At 49.5% G+C, this 20,778-nt stretch overlaps 1 protein-coding gene across 4 annotated transcripts; it reads left to right on the forward strand.

Moving 5' to 3' along the window:
* The first annotated feature begins 9,870 nt into the window (after positions 1 to 9,870).
* On the forward strand, positions 9,871 to 20,756 carry MICAL1 (microtubule associated monooxygenase, calponin and LIM domain containing 1). 4 transcript variants are annotated; one of them, XM_036248205.1, is made up of 26 exons: positions 9,871 to 9,925; positions 11,403 to 11,711; positions 11,806 to 12,013; positions 12,275 to 12,379; positions 12,718 to 12,822; positions 12,930 to 13,085; positions 13,656 to 13,756; positions 14,456 to 14,713; positions 14,961 to 15,076; positions 15,255 to 15,381; positions 15,547 to 15,628; positions 16,186 to 16,333; positions 16,728 to 16,918; positions 17,073 to 17,161; positions 17,273 to 17,314; positions 17,538 to 17,621; positions 17,727 to 17,883; positions 18,156 to 18,232; positions 18,516 to 18,531; positions 18,688 to 18,792; positions 18,925 to 19,022; positions 19,314 to 19,427; positions 19,553 to 19,646; positions 19,832 to 19,931; positions 20,032 to 20,105; positions 20,465 to 20,756. In XM_036248205.1, exons 2-26 carry the CDS (start codon positions 11,454 to 11,456, stop codon positions 20,611 to 20,613), a joined length of 3,054 nt encoding a protein of 1,017 aa, XP_036104098.1. In that variant the 5' UTR covers positions 9,871 to 9,925; positions 11,403 to 11,453; the 3' UTR covers positions 20,614 to 20,756. The 4 variants fall into 4 exon arrangements, with proteins under 4 accessions (XP_036104098.1, XP_036104095.1, XP_036104096.1 ...); XM_036248202.1 differs by having other exon boundaries at positions 18,516 to 18,792; positions 20,465 to 20,733; XM_036248203.1 differs by lacking the exon at positions 9,871 to 9,925 and adding an exon at positions 9,987 to 10,103 and having other exon boundaries at positions 18,516 to 18,792; positions 20,465 to 20,733.
* The last annotated feature ends 22 nt before the right edge of the window (positions 20,757 to 20,778 follow it).

A 20,778-nucleotide genomic window follows, 5' to 3' on the forward strand; every position in this document is an offset into this window, starting at 1 on the left:
GTTTCGTTTTGTTTTAAATATATTTTTATCGATTTTTAGAGAGAGGAAGGGAGAGAGAAAGAAACATTGATGTGAGAGAGAAACATTGATCGTCTGCCTCCTGCATGTCCCCCACTGAGGATCAAGCCTGCAACCCGGGCGTGTGCCCTGACCAGAAATTGAACTGGGACCTCTCGGTCCATGGGACAACACTCAATCCACTGAGCCACACCAGCTGGGCTATAGTTTTTATTTTTTAGGACAAAGGAAGTCACATGTTGAATTGGGTAGAATGGTTGGTTCCACTTCTTTATTTCTCATAGGCAACACAATTGCCTCAACAAGACAAGTCAGACTCCCAGACCAGCAATAATATTTGATCTTCATGATGAAGTTAGAGCTTTCTTAATTGTCCTGGAATAAAAATTCTATTCAGTGTAATTTGTGTTGAATATACTGAATTCTAATTGACCTCCAAAGATGTTGATCTGTATGTTATGTCTAATAACTTTCTGGAGATGGGAACCTATAAGCTATTTTTATGGCAAAGTATGTTAAATCCCATAAAATGGACACATTATTTTTTAAAGTAAATATTTTCTTACAATCTTAAAATCTTTGAGCCTCAGAGAATTAGTTAGCCAGCATGTATTTATAATTATTGTATGATTTTTAGATCATTGTCAAAAGATTAAGTTATGTTTGGGTTAGGTTTTTCCAGTCCAGCATATTTTATTTTATTGAATACTTTGCTTTCTCTGAAGTAAACTAGCAGAGAATTTTTGAGAAAAGAAGGTGAGCAGTGGTATATGTAAATTAATGCTGGTGGAGAGTAGGGGTGATCTACCCTAAAATTAACAGGATCATCACATCAGTTACTAGTTTTCTTGTCTTAGACATCTTTGATTTCCACCTAAATCAAATTAACTTTGGAGGTTAAAGTAATAGAGAATTGTTTAAGTTCAAGAGAAAATGAAAGCATTTTTCTAACATATTAGCCAAAATATGTTTTAATGTACATAATTCACAAAATTTCCAAAATGATTTCTCTTATATGTATCAACCAAAGTAATGCTAAATCAGACCTGATTAGAGCAAAAGTATAATTTTTCAAATTCATTTATGCCTTATGTATTATTTTAGGTTTTCACCTTAGTCATTTAAACTAGTTTCTTAAAATGGAAAGCTTTTCCCAGCTTTTGAAAGCCTACTGGCCCACATTTTCTCCAGGATATAAATAGTATTCAAGTAAATGAATTTTTAGCTACTCACTCTAGATAGCTGGATAATTATTCAGGAAATATAGTCATATGACTATTTTTAAGTCACTTTTAACTAGCTTTATGACAGTCTACCTCTGCGCTAAGAGAAATTTAATGTGAACCACATATGTAATTTTAAATTCCTAGTGGCCATAATTAAAACAAAAAGGGGAAATTAAGTTTAATAAAATAGTTTATTTAATCCAACATTTGCCAAATAGTATCATTTCAACATGTAATCAATATAAAAATGGGTTAATAAGATATTTTACATCTTTTTTTGTGTATTAAGTCTTCAGAATTCAGTGTGTATTGTATACTTACTGACTCTTATTTTGGATGTTAATGTTCATTGGACATGCTTGATCTGTATTTAGAGTTTATGCAATTTACAGTTGAAACTATATACAAGTAGTTGTAGATGTACCTTTTGTTCAGTAACTGAAATGAGTATCAGTTCTTTTAATTATCCCTGGCCGGTTTGGCTCAGCTGTTAGAGCGTCGGCCTGCGGTCCAGAGAGACCCAGGTTCGGTTCCCTCTAAGGGCACGTACCTCGGTTGCAGTTTGTCCCCGGCCCTGGTTGGGTCGTGCGGGTGGCTACCACTCGATGTGTCCCTTTCACATCGATGTTTCTCTCTCTCTCTCTCTCCCTCCCACTCTATTTGAACAAAATATCGAAAAGAACTCGAGTTCTTTTAATTAAAATTCAAACCCAGTTCCATGGTCACACTCGCTACATTGTGAGTTCTCAGTAGTCACACGTGGCTAGGGGCTCTGTCTTGTACAGCACAGGCCAACCTGTTTCTAACTAGAGATGCAGTCTCAGTCATAAAAAAAGAATTCTGGTAGAGTTCTGGGTTATTTGACCAGCTGTGAAAAGGAAATGAGAAAATTATAGCACTATAAATCTAGGCTCTCTTCTGTGTCCCAAATATACATTATGTCCCTTTAAATGAAATTCAGAATATTTTTTTAATCCTCACCCTAGGGTATGTTTTTTTATTATTGATTTTGGAGAGCGGGTAATGGAGAGAGACAAAGAGAGAAACATTGATGTGAGAGAGAAACATTGCCTCCTGTCACACCCCAACTAGGATTAAACCTGCAACCTTTTGGTGTACGGGATGATGCTCCAACCAAATGAGCTAAGGGCCAGAGCAAAATCTAGTATTTTAAAGTTCAATGACTGTACGCAGCGGTAATGTCATGTACATAAAAACATTTTTGTTGTGTCCTGAGAAATTGCTAGTTCATTGTTTCACAACTCATTTTTACTAAAACTTGTACAATTTTAAAAACTGTCTTAAGTGCGGACATACAAATTGTATTTCTTAGGAAATAGAAGAATATTATGCTTTTGGACTACTGAAATGACCTTGTCACTTTCAAAGGTGAATTTGCCTCATTCATTGAGTCTTTACTATAGGCCGGGAGCAAAGCCAGCTGCATTAGGTCTAACTCTTATCTCAGTGCTTCTCAAATTTCTTCCATGTCATGGTGCACAACGAGTAGGCTTTATACAGTACCTTGCCAGTTAGAGGACTCCAGTCACCCTGGCCATGACTGGCATATTAGCTTGCTAGGGCAACAAAAACAAGTACTACAGACTGGGTGCCTTAAAAAAATAAATTTAGCCCTGGCCGGTTTGGCTCAGCAGTTAGAGCGTCCGCCCATGGAGAGTCCCGGGTTCGGTTCCCACTAGGGGCATGTACCTCGGTTGCAGTTTGTCCCCGGCCCCGGTTGGGGTCGTGTGGGTAGCGGCCACTCAATTTGTCTCTCTCACATTGATATTTCTCTCTCTTCCTTCCTCTCTCCTTCCCGCTCTATCTGAAGATAAATGCAAAAGTGTCCTCTGGTGAGGATTAAAAAAAAAAATTTATTTCTCACAATTCTGGAGGCTAAGAGTCCCAGATGAAGGTGTTGGCAGGATTGGCTTCTGAGGCGTCCTGGCCATCCATTCTTCTCTGCCTTCACGTGGTCTCTGTGTGTGTGTTTGTCTTAATCTTGTAAGGATAGAAGTCATGTTGGATTAAGGCCCACCCTAATGACCACATTTTAACTTAATTACTTTTTTAGAGGCCCTATCTCCAAATACAGTCACATTCTGTGGTACTAGGGATTAGGACATCATTGAATTTATGGGGGACACAATTCAGCCCATAACCACTGGCATCTGGAAGGTGTTGGGAAAGAGTGTCTGGGACACACCTGTTTGAAGCACATCTTATTTTACTTAATCTTCATGACATTCCTATGAGGTAAGTAAAATTATGACGATTTTACAGATGAGAACACTGAAGCCCAAACAGATGAGGTCCACTGCCCAAGGGCACAGTGAGTGGCAGAGCCAGAACGGGCACAGGGCTGGGAGATCGCACCGCTGCTTGTCATCACCAGTCTTCTGGGAACTTTCAGCTGCATTTCTCTCTACATATAATCTGCTTAATGTAATAGAGTCTTTTTGACTAAAATTTAGGGTTTGTGTCGAAATGTTAGCATATAATCAAACTTATATAAAACAATAGTAAAAGTTATATAGTCTACACAACACAATAACTACCACATGAATAATATATTAGTATTTTGCCATTGATTTAAAGCTTAATCAAAACTTATCAATCAGACAAAAATGACTACTAAAGTGAAAATGTCTTAACCAACTTGAACCTCTCTAAGTGAGCTGTTTTGTCAAACTTCTAAGGATATTTTACATTTAGGGCAGATTTTTAATGTTTCCTGCCCTGATTGAGGTAAATTTTCATCATCAGTTTCCAAACTAAAATAAGCCTAAATTTTTAAGAATTGAAGCTATGTCTTACTTTTGGAAATAGGCTTTCAGGAATAACCTTTTTTAAAAAATCTGCCTTGCCATCCTTTTGTAAACAGCAGGTATCAAGGAATTTGACCCAGTGATTCCACTTCTAGGAATATATTCTAAGAAGCTTGAAACACCAATCAGAAAGAAATATGCATCCCTGTTTTCATAGCAGCACTATTTTACAATAGCCATGATCTGGTAACAACCCAAGTGTCCATCAATAGATGAGTGGATAAAAAAGCTGTGGTACATTTACACAGTGGAATACTATGCAGCTGTAAGAAAGGAAGATCTCTCATCCTTTGAGATGACATGGAGGGACCTGGAGAGTATGATGCTAAGTGAAATAAGCCAGTCAGAGAAAGATAAGTATCACATGATCTCACTTACATGGAAAATCTAATGAACAAAATAGGCTGACAAAATAGATCCAGAGACATGGAAGTAGGAAACAGACCGGCAAACCTCAGAGGGAAGGGGGCTCAGGGATTGGAAAGAAAGAAATGAAAGAACTTATATGCATATCTGCAAACCAATGGATACAACAGTGTGGTGAAGGTCAGGGGCGGGGTGGAAGGGGGTCAGTGCAGGGGGAGTGAGGGACATCTGTAATACTTGCAACAAGAAAGATTTTTAAAGGAATTGCCACCAAAAGAAGCAGGGCTGTCACTGATAGTTATCTTGCTTTCACATTCTTTACATGTAATACAAGCAACAAACGCTTTAGTTGACTGATATATATAGATGTATAGATATAGGTATAATCTCACTTTTAAAACTTACATTAGGAGAGCTTTTAAGCTAAAGCTCATTCAATCACATTTTTAAATACAAAATCTAGGAACTTGAACACATTTAGGTAACATTCACTAGAGATTTTTTTTTTTTTTTTTTTTAAGTGAAAAGTACTGCTAAATCCAATGTGATGTGTAAAAGGAGAAAAATTTGAGCAACAGGTCAGGGAACTTTCTTGGTCTTAGAGCATGGATTTATTATTTATTTTGTATTCTTCAAATCCATACTATTAGATTCTTTTAAATACAGATTTGAAGATTTTTCCAAAATAATAGTTTGGTTCTTGGTTTATAGTGTTTGATGTGTGAAAGCACTCTCATGACAAAAACACAGAAAAGTATTTAAACTGATCCTGAACCTATCTGTATTTTTCATCTTTGAAGCCTTTAAGGTAGAAGCCCTTGTATTACCTTGGACTCTGCAATCATTATGCTTGGACTTCTGGGGAAGGCACCTGAGTAAAAAGCAGCATAGAGAGAAGATTGCAGGGAAGAGGGAAAGGATGAGGGACTCAAATTTGTTATGATTTATTCATCTTATCACCCAAGAAAGAAAGCTGGGAGTCATTCTTGATAGAACCCTCCTCAGCCCCTATCCCCCAGCCCCATCCCAATCCATCACCAAATTACGTCACTCATTTGAATCCATCCAGTTCTGCCATCCCCACTGCTGCACCACCTCCTCTTACCTGGACTCCTGCCAAGGCCTGACCCTTTCTACCCCTCCCCCATCCCCTTCTCCACTGGAAGTGGTAATTTGGGCTCACCATTGTGCCCTTAGCATTAAAGTAATGATTAAATATTGTGTTATCTTGGCTAATATGATCATGTCTCTGCTCTGTTTAAAATCCTTCTGCAGTTTCCCATTGCACTTAATAAAATCCTCAATTCAGTTTCTTCTTGGGTCCCTTTCCCATTCTAACTTCTAGCCACCCTGGCTTCCCTTGCTATCGGCCCACACACACACCCAATTTCCTGCTTTAGGACTTTGAAGCAGACATTTTCTCAGTTTCTGCCCATACTCTCTGACTAATATCTGTTCATCTGACAGAATTCAGTGTAAATGGTCATTGCCTCAGGGGGGCCCTCCTTGACCCCCTAAACTTAATCAGGCTACCCTGTCTGTTAACAGCACTCTACACATCTGGCTCAGTTCATAACTACTTTTACATCAGGAGCTGTGTCTGTCTGGTCCGCGGCTCGCAGGCCAAGACCAGGGCTGTATTGTTTGAACTCACTGACCTACAGGTGCAGGGTGTCTTAGACATGCAACCTGCATGGCTAGAGACCTAATTTCTGGCTCCAGGCTCAGGAAATGAAAGGTTGGGAGGTGTGGTAAGGAAGGATAGCATTGAAGGAAGACAGAATATGATGTGAGTTAGAAAAAATGGATCCTGTCTTAATAGCTCAAGTTTTTGTTTTTTTAAAATTTCTTATTAATTTGTTTTTGTTACAGATGTTTCTCCTTTTTGCCCCATTGACACCCTCCTCCCCATCCCCCCACCGCACCCCCAGCTTTGTTGTCTATGTCTATTGGTCATGCATACATGCGTATAATTTCTGTGGTTTATCTCTCCCCCCCAAACCTACCTCCTCTGAGGCTTGTCAGTCTGTACCCCACCTCTCTGGGTTAATTTTGTTCAGCAGTTTGTTTAGTTCATTATATTCCACAAATAAGTGAGATCATGTGATATTTGTCTTTCTCTGCTTGGCTTGTTTCGCTTAGCATAATACTCTCCAGGTCCTTCCATGCCATCTCAAAGGATGAGAGATATTTCTTTCTTACAGCTGCATAGTATTCCATTGTGTACATGTACCACAGCTTTTTTTATCCATTCATCTACTGATAGACACTTGGGTTGTTTCCAGATCTTAGCAATTGTGAATAGTGCTGCTATGAACATAGGGGTACATATATTCTTTCTGATTGGTGTTTCAGGCTTCTTAGGGTATATTCCTAGAAGTGGAATCACTGGATCAAATGGCAATTCAATTTTTAACTTTTTTTTTTTTTTTTATTCTTTTTTTTTTTTTATCCTCACCCGAGGACATTTTTCCATTTTTTGTTCAGGTAGAGTGGGAGGGAGAGAGAGGAACAGAGAGAGAGAGAGAAACATCAATGTGAAAGGAACACATCGAGTGGCTGCCACCCACACAACCGACCAGGGCCGGGGACAAACTGCAACCGAGGCATGCGCCCTTAGCGGGAACTGAACCCGGGTCTCTCAGGACCGCAGGCCGACACTCTAACCACTGAACCAAACCGGCCAGGGCTTTAACTTTTTGAGGTAACACCATAGTGTTTTCCCCAGTGGCTGCACCAGTCTGCATTCCCACCAGCAGTGTACTAGAGTCCCCTTTTCTCCACACCCTCTCCAACACTTGTTGTTTGATGATTTGTTGATGCAGGCCATTCTGACAGGTGTAAGGTGATACCTCATAGTTGTTTTAATTTGCATCTCTCTGATGATTAGTGACGTTGAGCATTTCTTCATATGTCTCTTGGCCATTTGTATGTCCTTTTTGGAGAGGTGTCTATTTAGGTCCTCTGCCCATTTTTTAATTGGGTTCTTTGTCTTCCTTTTGTCTGGTTGTATGAGCACTCTATATATATTGGAAATTAACCCCTTATCTGATGCTTCATTGGTGATTATGCTTTCCCATACAGTGGGTTCCCTTTCCACTTTGATGGTTGCTTCTTTTGCTGTACAGAAGCTTTTTAGTTTGATATAGTCCCATATGTTCATTTTTTTCCTTTGTTTCTCTTGCCTTTGGTGTTGTATCAGTGGAAATTCTGCTGCATATGATGTCTGAAATTTTGTTGCCTGCATTTTCTTCTAAAATTTTTATGGATTCACGAGTCACATTTGTCTTTTATACATTTTGAGTTCATTCTCGTGTATAGTGTAAGCTGGTGGTCCAGCTTCATTTTTTTGCAAGTAGCTGTTCAATTTTCCCAACACTATTTATTGAAGAGACTGTCTTGACTCCACTGTATGCTCTTGCCACCTTTGTCAAATATTAATTGAATAGCTCAAGTTTTTAACCTAGGCCATTGCCAACAATATTATTTGCAAAAACATTAGAATGGGATTCTTTTAAAACTGACTTTTCATGTATCAGCCACTTATTTGATGTAATAATATGAACTGGATGATGTGACTGATTGTGCCAGTATTTTTAGTTCTATATGTAATACATATCATAGGGATCATGACTCAAGATTCTAATGTATTCCTCATTACTTTATGCTGCTGTGTATATCTTTAATTAACTTAAAGTGAAACTTCAAATCAGCAGTTTTTCAGTATTGATCAAGTCATATTGTTCTGTGATCTTTTTTTTTAAAGACAAATTTTAGCATTTGTCATTCAAAGAGCCACATAATCCCACCCAGTTTGACTGGAGTCAAGGTCCAGACCCTGCTGGGCTTTTGCAAATGTGCAAAGTCCAAGCAGCTGGTTGTTATCATCCACTAATGAAAGGGAAATGTGTTTATAGTGGCTTTAGAATGCTGCTTAGAATATTAACTTAAATATGGGTGTGTCTGATAGATATTTGGCACATTCACTTCAAGCCAAATGACAAGTCACAGTCAAGAGCCAGGATAGGCCCAGTTGGGAGGCTGCCCTAGTTTCCTGAGCATGACCTGGCTGAATTCCCTCCTCTCCTGGCAGAGCAGGTGTTTTTCCTTGCTGCCCATCTCCTGCTGGCTTCAAAACTCAAGCTGAGAGTAGTGAGTATTCAAATCTTACTGGGTCTCAGAGGGTTTCCAGGCGGAATATGAAGTGAGAATAAACAGAAAGGCACCTAGCTCTTTCTGATCCCTAGATCTCAAGAAGAGCAACCCTCCCATTCACCTGTTTTGTTGGTGTTGTTAGTGTAACAGTGTCACTTGCTCTAAATAAGAGACAGCTTCTTATAATGCCAGCCTTTCATCTGTCACATTTCATCACCACTGGTGTAGTCAAGTCCAGAACACCTGGGCCCCAAACCAGCTCCGCCACTTGCGTGTAAATTGTTGCAGGTCACAGAACCTCTGTGAACCTGTTTCCTTTTCCATAAAATGGGATTGTTGTGAAGACTGAGATGAGGGGAATGCTCATAGTAGACGCTCAATAAATGAGAAGTGATGTTTTATTCCTGTGAACTAGTTGAATGACATTGAAGGAGTGCCTTTACATTCAGGCTGTCTCTTTGTCCTGAAGGTCTTTCGAGCCCTTTTCAGCACTGACAGTTCTAGGGGTCCTCACTCCAAGACATTCTTGAATATTGGAAATCTAGTCTCTCTCCCAAACATCCCTTCCATTTGCCCCTTTCTCCGTAGTGATCTAACATCACCATCACACCCCCGCTCCCAAGACCCTCTTTGCCCTCCCACTTTGCGAGCCGCTGTGGAAGCTGCAGCTTTCGGAGCTCCCAGGGCTTAATGGGTGCCCATTGCCCTCAGGCGGGTCTAGGGGCCGACTTATCGCAGAGGAGGGGGACCGCGAGCTTTACTCCAATGTGGGGCGCCCACATTGTGGGGCCGAGGATCTCCTGGTAAGAGAGTGAAAACAACGTAGACTTTTCGGCGCCACCTAGGGACCCGCCAGCTTCGACAAACTTCTAGCCCAGCCGGAGAGCTCTCTCCGCCCAGCGCCGGGAGACGGCTCTCGAAGTGGGTCCCGCGCAGATGGATGGCCTCGCCCGCCCGGGAAGGGCTAGCTCTGCGGGCGCAGGCACCGGCATAAAGCCCGGATCTCGGGCTCCTCGGCCCCCGCCAGGATGGGCCCGGGTCTGCGGCCCACAAGCGGAACCCGGCACGTAGGCTGCCACGCCTTCCGGCACCACCCAGCAGCCCTGGGCGGGCTCCGGGCTGCCCCAAGCGGGGGATCGCGGGGTAGTGAGATGCCAAGGAAGCGCTGATAAAGCCTCCGCCGGCCGAGCACCCAGAAGGACTCCCGGCGGGGCGGACCCCTCGCCGCCCGCCGCCCAGCTCTCTCCGCACCTCCTCCGCCTCCTGTTCCTCCGCCCCCGCCCTCCCACCAGAGCAGCAGGAAGCCGGCCCTCCCGGCTCCGGAGCCGCCCGGTAAGTTGTCCAGCTGAGCCAGCTGTGCTCCCCCTGCCCGGGTGGGGCGGCGATGTGACGTGGGGGTGCGCTTCTGGGGACATGCGACCCTGGGCGCTCGGAAGCCCCTCCTGATCGGTCCCACCGCCTTCCCTTGCCCCCGCCCCGCTCAGCCCCTCTCCAGACTTCCCCGTCCGCAGTGAGTATCCCACCCCAGCCCCGCCGCCAGTGGTCCAGCCCCTCTCCATCCTTGCAGACCGCTCCAGCCCTCGCACATCCCTAGTCCTGGCGTTTCCAGGCAGGTTTGCCACTCTCTCTCCCGTCTGCCTTCCTCTCCCCCACCCCCAAGAGACCTTTCCCCTCCCCAGCGTTCCGTCGGCCCTGGTTCAGAGGATCTGCAGCAGACAGCTTTGGTCGCCTTCCCCTGCCTCGGCCTGGCCCGCTGGTCTCCGCTGGGACCCGTGGGGCGGCCGAGGGGGTGGGGGTATCTGCCCCAGGGACCTGCGCCCATCGATGCCACGCACCTTTCCTAACTTTCTCGGCGGCAACCCCATCCTCCGTACCCTCTGACTCCTCTCCGTCTTATCCTAGCGTGAGAAAGATCCCTCGGCACCCGTCAGTTTGCGTGGGGGCCCGAGCGAGGGAGACAGGGACAAAGAAGCCTTGTCTCGGGAAATTCCTGGGAGAGCGCGCCGCAGCCCACAGGGCATGGGACGGGGCTTGCAGGGGGGTGGGAGGAAGGTGGGAGGGGCGAACCAGGCGGCTGTCGCCCCCCACTGCCTTTGAGGCCGACTGGAGAAGGCAAGTCTCACAGGGGAAGTGTTTTTGACCACAGTGAGTCAGAAACAGACCCAGTTCTCTCTCACCCAGTCAGTCGTTGTGTGTAACATCCTCCAGCTGTTTGTTGAGGTCGTTTGAGTTGTGGGAAATGGAACCTTTACAGTTACAGACCGGCTCAGGAGTACTAAGGAGAAAAACTTTGCCCCTGGTTAAGACACACCCCACACCCGCGTGGCACTGAGTCCGTCGAGAGTCACCTGGTGCGGGGAGGCCGTGGGTTGAGATGGAGGAGTATGTGTGCCCAGCAGCTGGGGTTGCGGGTATTTGGTCTGTCCCTGTCTGCACCACAAGGAAATCGCTCCTGACTAACATGCCCTTTCCAGTCTGAGAAATTGCCCCACGCCCTGCTTTCTGCCTTGTGGGCTCCAGAGCTGGAGCAGGGCTTGGAGATCCCTGTCAGTAAGGCTGAGCTGGTGGCTCGCTCACTTCTTGCATGCCCTCTGTGCCCAGGACTGCTGATTTTTCATTCCCAAATTTGGTCGACTTCACTTAGAAGGAATAGCAGCTGTCTCCGGAACAGATTGGAAATGGGCTGGGAGAGAGGAGCAGAGCCAATCGGGTGGACCCAGAGCTCCTGGGGACAACAACTGCCTTCTCCTCCCCTTCCTTTTCCTTTCCCTTTTTCTCCAGCCTCCTTCCCTTCTCTCCTCTCCAACAGCCACGTGCTTCTGCCCAGCTGCTGCCTCCCTTGAGAGACCCAGGGGCCTCCATGGCCTCACCCACGACCACCAACCCAGCACATGCCCATTTTGAGAGCTTCCTGCAGGCCCAGCTGTGTCAGAATGTGCTGAGCAGCTTCCAGGGGCTCTGCCAGGCCCTGGAGCTGGAGCCTGGTGGGGGGCTGCCCCAGTACCACAAGATTAAGGCCCAGCTCAACTACTGGAGTGCCAAGTCACTGTGGGCCAAGCTGGACAAGCGAGCAGGCCAGCCTGTCTACCAGCAGGGCCAAGCCTGCGCCAACACGAAGGTGAATACACAGTGCCTGGGATGGGCTTGGAGAGTGGAGGAAGTCAGAGGAGGGAGATGGGATGCCATGCCCACACTGTCTTGTGTGTTCATAGTGCCTGGTGGTGGGTGCTGGACCTTGTGGTCTTCGGGCTGCAGTGGAGCTGGCACTGCTGGGGGCCCGTGTGGTCCTGGTAGAAAAGCGCACCAAGTTCTCTCGCCACAATGTGCTCCACCTCTGGCCCTTCACCATCCATGACCTTCGGGCACTCGGTGCCAAGAAGTTCTATGGGCGTTTCTGCACAGGCACCCTGGACCACATCAGTGAGTAACACCTGGTGGCCTGGAGGGGCTGTGAGCCTGGGTCTAGAGACAGGCCAGTAGGGGGCTGCTGGGCCAGCCAAGAGGCAGAGTAGATAAGATTCAATTAATCTGGGTGACCTTTAGGACTCAGGTCCTTTATCTGTAACATGAGCAGCTGGATGGAGTGATCTCTGAGACTTCCAGCTCTGACCAGGCACACACTGGTACTTGGGGAAGCTCTGCAGTCATGGGTTCCTGTTCCTAATGTCCTCTACCTTCCAGGCATCCGGCAGCTTCAACTGCTTTTGTTGAAAGTGGCATTACTGCTGGGGGTGGAAATTCACTGGGGTGTCACTTTCACTGGCCTCCAGCCCCCTCCCAAAAAGGGTAAGTACTTCGAGGCTCCTGAGAACCACCATCTGCCAAGGACATCTGGGCCTGTGGAAGAAAAAGGGTGGGGTTGGGAGTCAGGAGTCAGCTGAGTCTCCTTTTCTAATAGTGTGGCCCAGTGCAAAACCACTCAGCCTCATTTTGAGCAAATGAGAGTAATACCCCTTCCTTCCCTACTTTCCATGGGAAGATGAAGGTGTAATTTAACAATGTATCATTGCTTTCTAAATTGTAAAGTCCATTAACACATTAAATTATTTCACTGGCTTGTCCTGGAAATATAGGGACCACTTCAGACTCCCATATTTTTGTGCCTCTTACACCCTTTGCTTCAGGGAGTGGCTGGTGTGCCCAGCTCCAGCCCAATGCCCCTTGCCAACTGGCCAACTATGAATTTGATGTCCTCATCTCTGCAGCTGGAGGTAAATTCGTCCCTGAAGGTGAGTGATCCCTTTCTTAGAAGTCATAATCTTCAGTTTCTCTTGGGCCTTTCTAGGCTATTATACCCCTCATCCTCCTGCCACTGCCTACCTGCCCACACCTTTAGGCTTTACAGTGCGAGAAATGCGTGGCAAACTGGCTATTGGCATCACGGCTAACTTTGTGAATGGGCGCACCGTGGAAGAGACACAGGTGCCCGAAATCAGCGGTGTGGCCAGGATCTACAACCAGAGCTTCTTCCAGAGTCTGCTCAAAGCCACAGGTCAGAGTCCCTCTCTATCATAGGGGTTCCCCTCCCCCTGCCTGGCTTGAGGCCTCTCCCCCACCTGCCCAGACCTGTGCTTAGTCCAAGAAATCTTGACAGCAAAGAAGCTGTGCCCCTGGGGATTCAGCAGCCACAGGTCTTGGAAATCTCACAAAATGAATGGGAGTTTGCTTTGTGCTTTTAAATATATCCTTTAATATATAAACCATGTAAATTCAAAATGAAATTGGTACTTCAAGAAGATGCTTTTTGTTTATTTTGGCTTTGCACTGCCACACCCCTTGCGGTGTGCACACTCTAGTTCAAGAAGCCAGGCTGTCATTCAAAAGCATGTGACCATGTGGTACAGGTCTCCCAGCTGCTGCCCCACCCAAGTTCCTCTCTTTGTTCCGTGTTCTCAGGCTTCCTAGGCCAGGGACAGATGGTCTATTGTGCCATCAGAACTCATGGGCTCCTGAGTGGGGGGCACCCACTGTAGGTTAAGAGATCAGACATAGCTAGTGTTTGGAGAGGTGACACATAATGAAGAGGAGACACACATTTCCTGCCCCTGGCCCTGCCCCGTAGGCATCGATCTGGAGAACATTGTATACTACAAGGACGACACACATTACTTTGTGATGACAGCCAAGAAGCAGTGCCTGCTGCGTCTGGGGGTGCTACGTCAGGTGAGGCCAGGCCTGGGCAGGCAGGGGCTGGGCGGTGGGCCCTGGGAGGTGGAGGACGGACCTGGACATAGTCTGCTCCGTCCTCCACCTCTGGTGTGGAGAGAGCCTGTCCTGCCTCTGCCCTGAGCTTTCCTCCGCATCAGCAAGCTCCTCTTCCCTGGGACTTATGGTCCCCCGAATCGTTCTGGGCTGAACACTTTCTACCAGCCACAGGACTGCACGTAAGCTGGGTGAGGGCGGGGGTTTTGCCTCCATCTCTTTTGTTTGCTGATTATTCCCAGTGCCTAGAATGGTGCCTGGTGTGTAGTAAGCCCCCAGTATTTGCTGAATGGACTAGTTGAACACCTACTATGTGCTAGGTACTGCGTTGAGAGCTTTATGTGCATTTTTTTCACTGAGTTCTCATGAGTACCTTGAGAAGTTAAGTGTGTTATCTCAAAATGGAAAGATTGAGGCTCTAGTTTAAGTGACTTGTCCAAAGCAAGTAATGGTTCTGGGCCTCAGGGGCAGGGTGGGGCCTGGGACCCCCAGCAGCCGGGTGAGTGCTGAGAAAGGGGCTTGAGCCTGAGAGGCTCAAATCCGAGGCCCAGCTGTGTGGTCTGAGGAAGCCCCTTCTTGAGGCCTTGGTATGTGAACCTTCTACACTCAAGGAGACAGGGCTGCCCAGTTGACGCTGGTTCTGATCTGTTGGCCTTGTAGGACTGGCCAGAGACCGACCGGCTGCTGAGCAGTGCCAATGTAGTGCCTGAGGCTCTGCAGCGCTTTGCCCGGGCAGCTGCTGACTTCGCCACCCATGGCAAGCTCGGGAAGCTGGAGTTTGCCCGAGATGCCCGTGGGCGGCCTGACGTCGCTGCTTTTGACTTCACAAGCATGATGCGGGCAGATAGCTCTGCTCGTGTGCAGGAGGAGCATGGTGTCCGCCTGCTGCTGGGGCTAGTGGGGGACTGCCTGGTGGAGGTGAGGGGCTCAGGGTTCCCGGATTGAGGGAGGAGGAGGGGCTTTCTGGTGTTTGAAGAAACGGACTCCTTTTAAGGAGGCACAGGGGTTCCATGGTTGGGAAGGAGGGGGAAAGGGTTTGCCTGTTGTGGGGAGCTAAGGGCTGCTTGATGTGGCGAGGGGTCTCCTCTGCTATGACCTTGGGGGCATCTGGACCTGGACACTCCTGTTGGACTCTGAGCTTCTTTCTATTCTTCTGACCCTGCAGCCTTTCTGGCCCCTGGGCACTGGAGTGGCCCGGGGCTTCTTGGCAGCCTTTGATGCTGCCTGGATGGTGAAGCGGTGGGCAGAGGGCGCTGAGCCCCTAGAAGTGTTGGCAGAGCGGTGAGGCCTGAGTTATGGGGTTTGGGGGAAAGGGCTAGCTATAGGACAAGGAGTAGGTGGAGGGTGGGGGGTGCTGGGTGAATAGATGGGGGCATGGACAAAAGATAATAAAAGAAAGGCCTGGCAGTTCTTGAGGGGTGTGTGCTGATGGGTCCCTGCCCCTCACCTTCTTCCCCAGTGAGAGCCTGTACCAGCTCCTGTCACAGACGTCCCCAGAAAACATGCACCGCAATGTGGCCCAGTATGGGCTGGACCCAGCCACCCGCTACCCCAACTTGAACCTCCGAGCTGTGTCTTCCAATCAGGTCAGAAACCCTGGAACCTCCACCAGACTTCCCAGGTCAGGCCCTCCCTCCAGACCTGCCCAGTCACTGCCCCTCTGGGTTAGCCCTACCCCAGGAGGCCCCTCCCCATGGGCTGATGGGGGTGTGTGGTCAGCCTGCCTCAAGACCTGAAAGGGGCCGCCTTAGGTGCGAGACCTGTATGACGTGATGGCCAGGGAGTCTGTGCGGAGGAAGAGCGACAGCACGGATTCAAGAAAGCCTGACAGCGGTAAGCAGGCCTTCCTCCAGGGCCACGTCCAAAATGCTTACCAACGAGCGAGGCGCAAGCACCCACTTACAGAACTGCTGCGGCCGCAGGCCAGGAGCAGGGTGCTGGAGCAGCTGGTGTGGGAGTTAGGGGCGCCTGGAGAGGGGAGGCAGTGTAGCCGGCAGCAGCCGTTGCCAGCAGGTGGAAATACTCCAGAACTTCAGCCACTGCCACAGCCCCAGCAGCTGAGTGCTCAGCTGTTCTGCTTGACCCCTTCCAGCCTTGCAGACTCCACACCCACATTTTTTTGCAGACTCTGGGCCTCCCTTGCCCCTCAGTTCATAGCCTGCTGCCATCCATTTGGCTAGCAGTGATTTCACCTTATTTATTCCCTCACTTTATTCCAGAAAGGATTTTTTTTTATGAGAAAATTGGGATGAAGGAGGTACTGCTTACAGTTAGTTTGGCGCCCTAGTAGGGGTGGGGCCCTGCCTCCACCTCCCATACAGACCCCGGACCCAGCAACTGGGCTGTCTGCGAGCCAGGGGGCTTGGGCACAGCACAGCCTCCTCTCTCAGGGTCGGTGGTCACAAAGGAAGAACTGCTACGCTGGTGCCAGGAGCAGACGGCTGGGTATCCTGGTGTCCATGTCACCAACCTTTCTTCCTCCTGGGCTGATGGGCTGGCTCTATGTGCCCTGGTGAACCGGATGCGGCCTGGCCTACTGTGAGTTGCACATTAGGCTCCGGTCCGGGACGGTGGGGAGACCACTGCATAGGAGTTAGCATACCCAGTGGAGCCCCAGCGCCACCGCCTGCCCATCACTGCACCTCCCTAGGGCTAGTGTTCCTGCCTGACTGCCTGCCCACCTGCCTGAGAATCTTGTAAGAATCAAATGCATTCAGTAGGGACAGCTTTGTGAGTGATCAAGATCCCCAAGGCCAGAAGGCTGTCATGGGGTGGTGGTGGTGAAGCACAGAAAAGCACCCTTCATGCCTTCTCCCTTTGCATCCCCCAGCCCCTCCCTCGTCCCTCCCTCACTGCTCTCTGCTCACCCTCTCCCCCTGTGACGGGGTCAGGTTCTGGTCTCCCACTGGCTTCTCTGCCTGATACTCTGCAGGGAACCCTCAGAGCTGCAGGGGATGGGGGCTCTGGAAGCAACTGGTTGGGCGCTGAAGATGGCAGATCACGAACTGGGCATCACACCCGTGTTGTCAGCACAGGCAGTGGTGGCAGGAAGTGACCCACTGGGCCTCATCGCCTACCTCAGCCACTTTCACAGTACCTTCAAGGGCACACCCCACAACCCAGGTGACCTGGAGGGTGGGACAGGTGTGGGGTGAGGAGGTATGTGTGTGTGAGAGGGGAGGGTGCCCTCTGAGGGACAGCCTGTGAGAGGTATCCTTTGGGGCTGTAGCTGGCACAGTATTGGCCCCATCTACCCTGACACCTGGCTCTCCTGCAGGCCCTGTCAGCCAAGGCTCTCCGGGGACCTCCAGTGCTGTACTATTCCTGGGCAAACTGCAGAGGACCCTGCAACGGACCCGGGCCCAGGTAGTCCGGGCAGTGGATTCCCAGTGGGGGTCTCTGGGGTGATGGGAGGACACTGGGGAAGGGCAGGACTAGAGGCTCAGGGTCCCATGCTGAGTGTAGGACTTGTTGCAGGAAAATGGGGAGGACACAGGTGGCAAGAAGCTACGCCTGGAGGTAAATACATGCCCCATGTTCTGGTCCCTATCCCAGCACACTTTCCCATGTCCTGTCCCCCTATATCTTGCTCCCCACCGAAGGTCCAGTCCTTTAATCACCCCCAACCAGTCTGCCTTCCTGGTCTCGCTCCCCTTCCTTTCCAGCCCTTCTTATTCATCCGCATACATGCACCCCCCAGCTGATCCTGCCTGTCTCCCGGTCTGAACACTTAACTCCTTAGGTAGAGGCTGTGACCCCCAGTACTGAGGAGCCAGCTGTCCCAGAATCTGGTGTACCCCTGACACCCGCATCTCAACACCAGGAGGTGAGAATGGGGGCACTGTCTGCGGGCAGAAGCTTGAGGTCAGGGACGGGTTTCAGGGAGAGGGAGGAACTTTCCAGCTGACCCTGTGGCGTGGGGTCTGGTCAGGCTGGTGGCGAGGACCTGTGTGCACTCTGTGGGAAACACCTCTATATCCTGGAGCGTCTGTGTGCTGACGGCCGTTTCTACCACCGGAGCTGCTTCTGCTGCCGTGTCTGTGAGGCCGCACTGTGGCCAGGTGGCTACGAACAGCACCCAGAAGATGGTGAGTGCGCCCAGGCAGCTTGAGAGTTCGAAGGTGGAGGGGAACTGGGGTGCTGGACATGGGGTGAAAATAGACTCAAGATGGCACTTTCTTCCCGAGCTTGTATCTGTCTCCTCCAAAGCCCCAGATGTGGGGTTCTGAGTAACCATGAGCCAACAGAAGTTCACCTTCAAATGCAGAGTCCTGTTGCCCCCACCTTCCCCAATAAACGGAGTCTCTGGGCATTGTGCTGCCTTCATCTGATGTCTCTTGCCCCTCTCCACCCTTCCCAGGACATTTCTACTGCCTCCAGCACCTGCCCCAGCCAGGCCACAAAGAGGATGGCAGAGCCAGAGGCCCTGAAAGTCAGGTACAAGCTGTGAAAGTGTATGCTGGGGATGGGAACAAAGAAAGGGGTCTTGCCAAGCCCAGCGGACTTTGCCGAGGATAACTAGATGTTCTCTGCTAGAATGTAGCTCCATGAAAGTAGGGATGCCTGTGTTGTTTCAGTTACTGCTGTAGCCCAATATCTAGAACACTGTCTGACACTGTTCAGTAAATGAATGAATTCCAGGATCCACATTTGTCTAAAGGGGCAGCCTCAACCCCACACTGGGCAGGTCACTGACCAGACCACATGATGGTTTTTCTAGGATCTCCCCACACCAGGTGAGAATAACATGCCATCCAGCCCCTCAAATCCCATGGCCTCTCAGGAAGAGGCCAGTCCTGTCCCAAGCCCCAGCCAGCCCACCCGTCGGCTGATCCGCCTCTCCAGCCCAGAACGCCAGCGATTGTCCTCTCTTAATCTGACCCCTGACCCAGAAATGGAGCCTCCACCCAAGCCCCCCCGCAGCTGCTCTGTCTTGGCCCGCCAGGCCCTGGAGGGCAGCTTTGTGGGATGGGGAATGCCAAAGCAGAGCCCCGAAGGTAACTCCTCTGCCTGGACATGCTGACCCAGGGTGGGGATGGGCAGGTGTCACTGGGATTCCTGAAGGGGAGTGCTGGGAAATGGAAAGGGGGGTTATGGGGACTCCAGGCCACGTCTACTCCTCTGCTCAGTTCTTGTGGCCATGGAGATGGAGGAAGGGAATCCCTCCTCCAGTGAAGAGGAAGAGGAAGAGGAAGAAGATGTGGCTTTGGACTCAGACATGGAACAAGTGAGTGGAAGGAACCTGGCCCCCGATTGTGCTCACTCCTTTCCCCACGCCCCCCGCCACGGGCCCCAACCCCCCTACACACAGAAGAAACCTACAGCTCGTTCCCTCCTCTGAGCCCTGCTCTTAGAAGGTCTTCTCACTCAGTCTGACTCTCATATCTCTAAGCTTCCATCTTTTCTACCAGCATGTACCCCATTTCCAACCCAGGATTTTTTGGGCCCTTCCAAGAAGCTTCCCATCCCGTTACCAAGAGGCCAGTCCCTGTCCCTGAATGGTCTGACCCTGCCATAGGCTCTGCTGACTTTCGCCAAGAACTCAGGCACTATGAACAAGTACCCAACATGGCGGCGGACCCTGCTGCGCCGTGCTAAGGAGGAGGAGATGAAGAGATTCTGCAAGGCCCAGGTGAGATCTAGGGGTTCCCCGAAGTTCTGATGGGGTCAGAGTTGTGACGCTGGGGATCAGAGCTTCTCCAGTGCTCCATTCTTGAACAATCCAGACTTCTGGGTTTCTGTTCTTGTACCCCACAGGCCATCCAGCGGCGTCTAAATGAGATTGAGGCTGCTCTGAGGGAGCTGGAGGCCCAGGGAATGAGGCTGGAGCTGGCCTTGAGGAACCAGAGCAGTGAGTAAAGATGGGGGGGAATAGGCGAGGATACACCTTTGCCTCCTGGCATTGTGTTCAGCCCCCAGCGGTCTCTCAGACCACTGGGCTCCGGCCCACAGCAGGCTCCATTCCTCATTCTCAGGACTCCTATGACTCTGGTTGGAGGCCTCCTGACCACCCCACCCCCTCTTCCTTCTTATCAGGTTCTCCAGAAGAGCAAAAGGCACTATGGCTAGAACAACTGCTACACCTCGTTGAGAAGAAAAACAGTCTAGTGGCTGAGGAGGCTGAGCTCATGATCACGTAAGGGACACGGGGAGGTGACAGTGGCTTGTGAGCCAGGCCCCAGTCAGGTCCTTGGGCACCAAGGGCAGCTGTGCCCCTTCTATCCTGCCTTCCACAGGGTGCAGGAGCTGAGCCTGGAGGAGAAACAACTGCAGCTGGACCAGGAGCTACGAGGCTACATGAACCGGGACGGTATGCAGGATGTGGGCAGAGGCAGACATCACGGGTTATGGTTTGTTGGAGCCTCGTGATCTCAGATGCTGACCAGCAACACAGTCCTCTAGTCAGTTCCTGTGAGACAATTCTGGAGGAAGCCAGAGGAAGGGGCTTCAAGCCTCAGTTCAGTCCGACCTGCACATTTGGGCTTTTGTGCAGGATTTCCTGAACATGGTGCTGCTGTCAAACAATGCCAGAAAACCACTGGTGTTGACAGACCTCACTTTACAGATTAGGAAACCAAGATCAGGTTGTAGAAATCACATAGGCCAGGATTAGGTTGTGCCTCTCTCGCCTCCCTACCCAGTTCTCTAAGCTCTGTGTTCTCCCTTCAGAAGTCCTAAAGACAGCTGCTGATCGGCAGGCTGAGGAGCAGATCCTGAGGAAGCTGGTGAATGTGGTGAACCAGCGAGATGCCCTTATCCGCTTCCAAGAGCAGCACAGGCTCAGTGAGCTGGCAGCAGGGCCAGGGGCCCAAAGCTAGAAGAGGGTGGACTGCCTGCCTTCTTCCCTACAAGACCGCCCCACCCCAGGACAGTGCCACCCTGCTCATCTGGGCTGCCTGGGAGAGGCCTTCACTGTTTACAATAAAACTGTTTGCCACCCACAAGGCTCTGGCTGCAGATGGGAGGTGGGAGTGTGTAGGGAA

This window comes from Molossus molossus, unplaced genomic scaffold, assembly GCF_014108415.1.
Source record: "Molossus molossus isolate mMolMol1 unplaced genomic scaffold, mMolMol1.p scaffold_m16_p_8, whole genome shotgun sequence".
Lineage (NCBI taxonomy): Eukaryota > Metazoa > Chordata > Mammalia > Chiroptera > Molossidae > Molossus > Molossus molossus.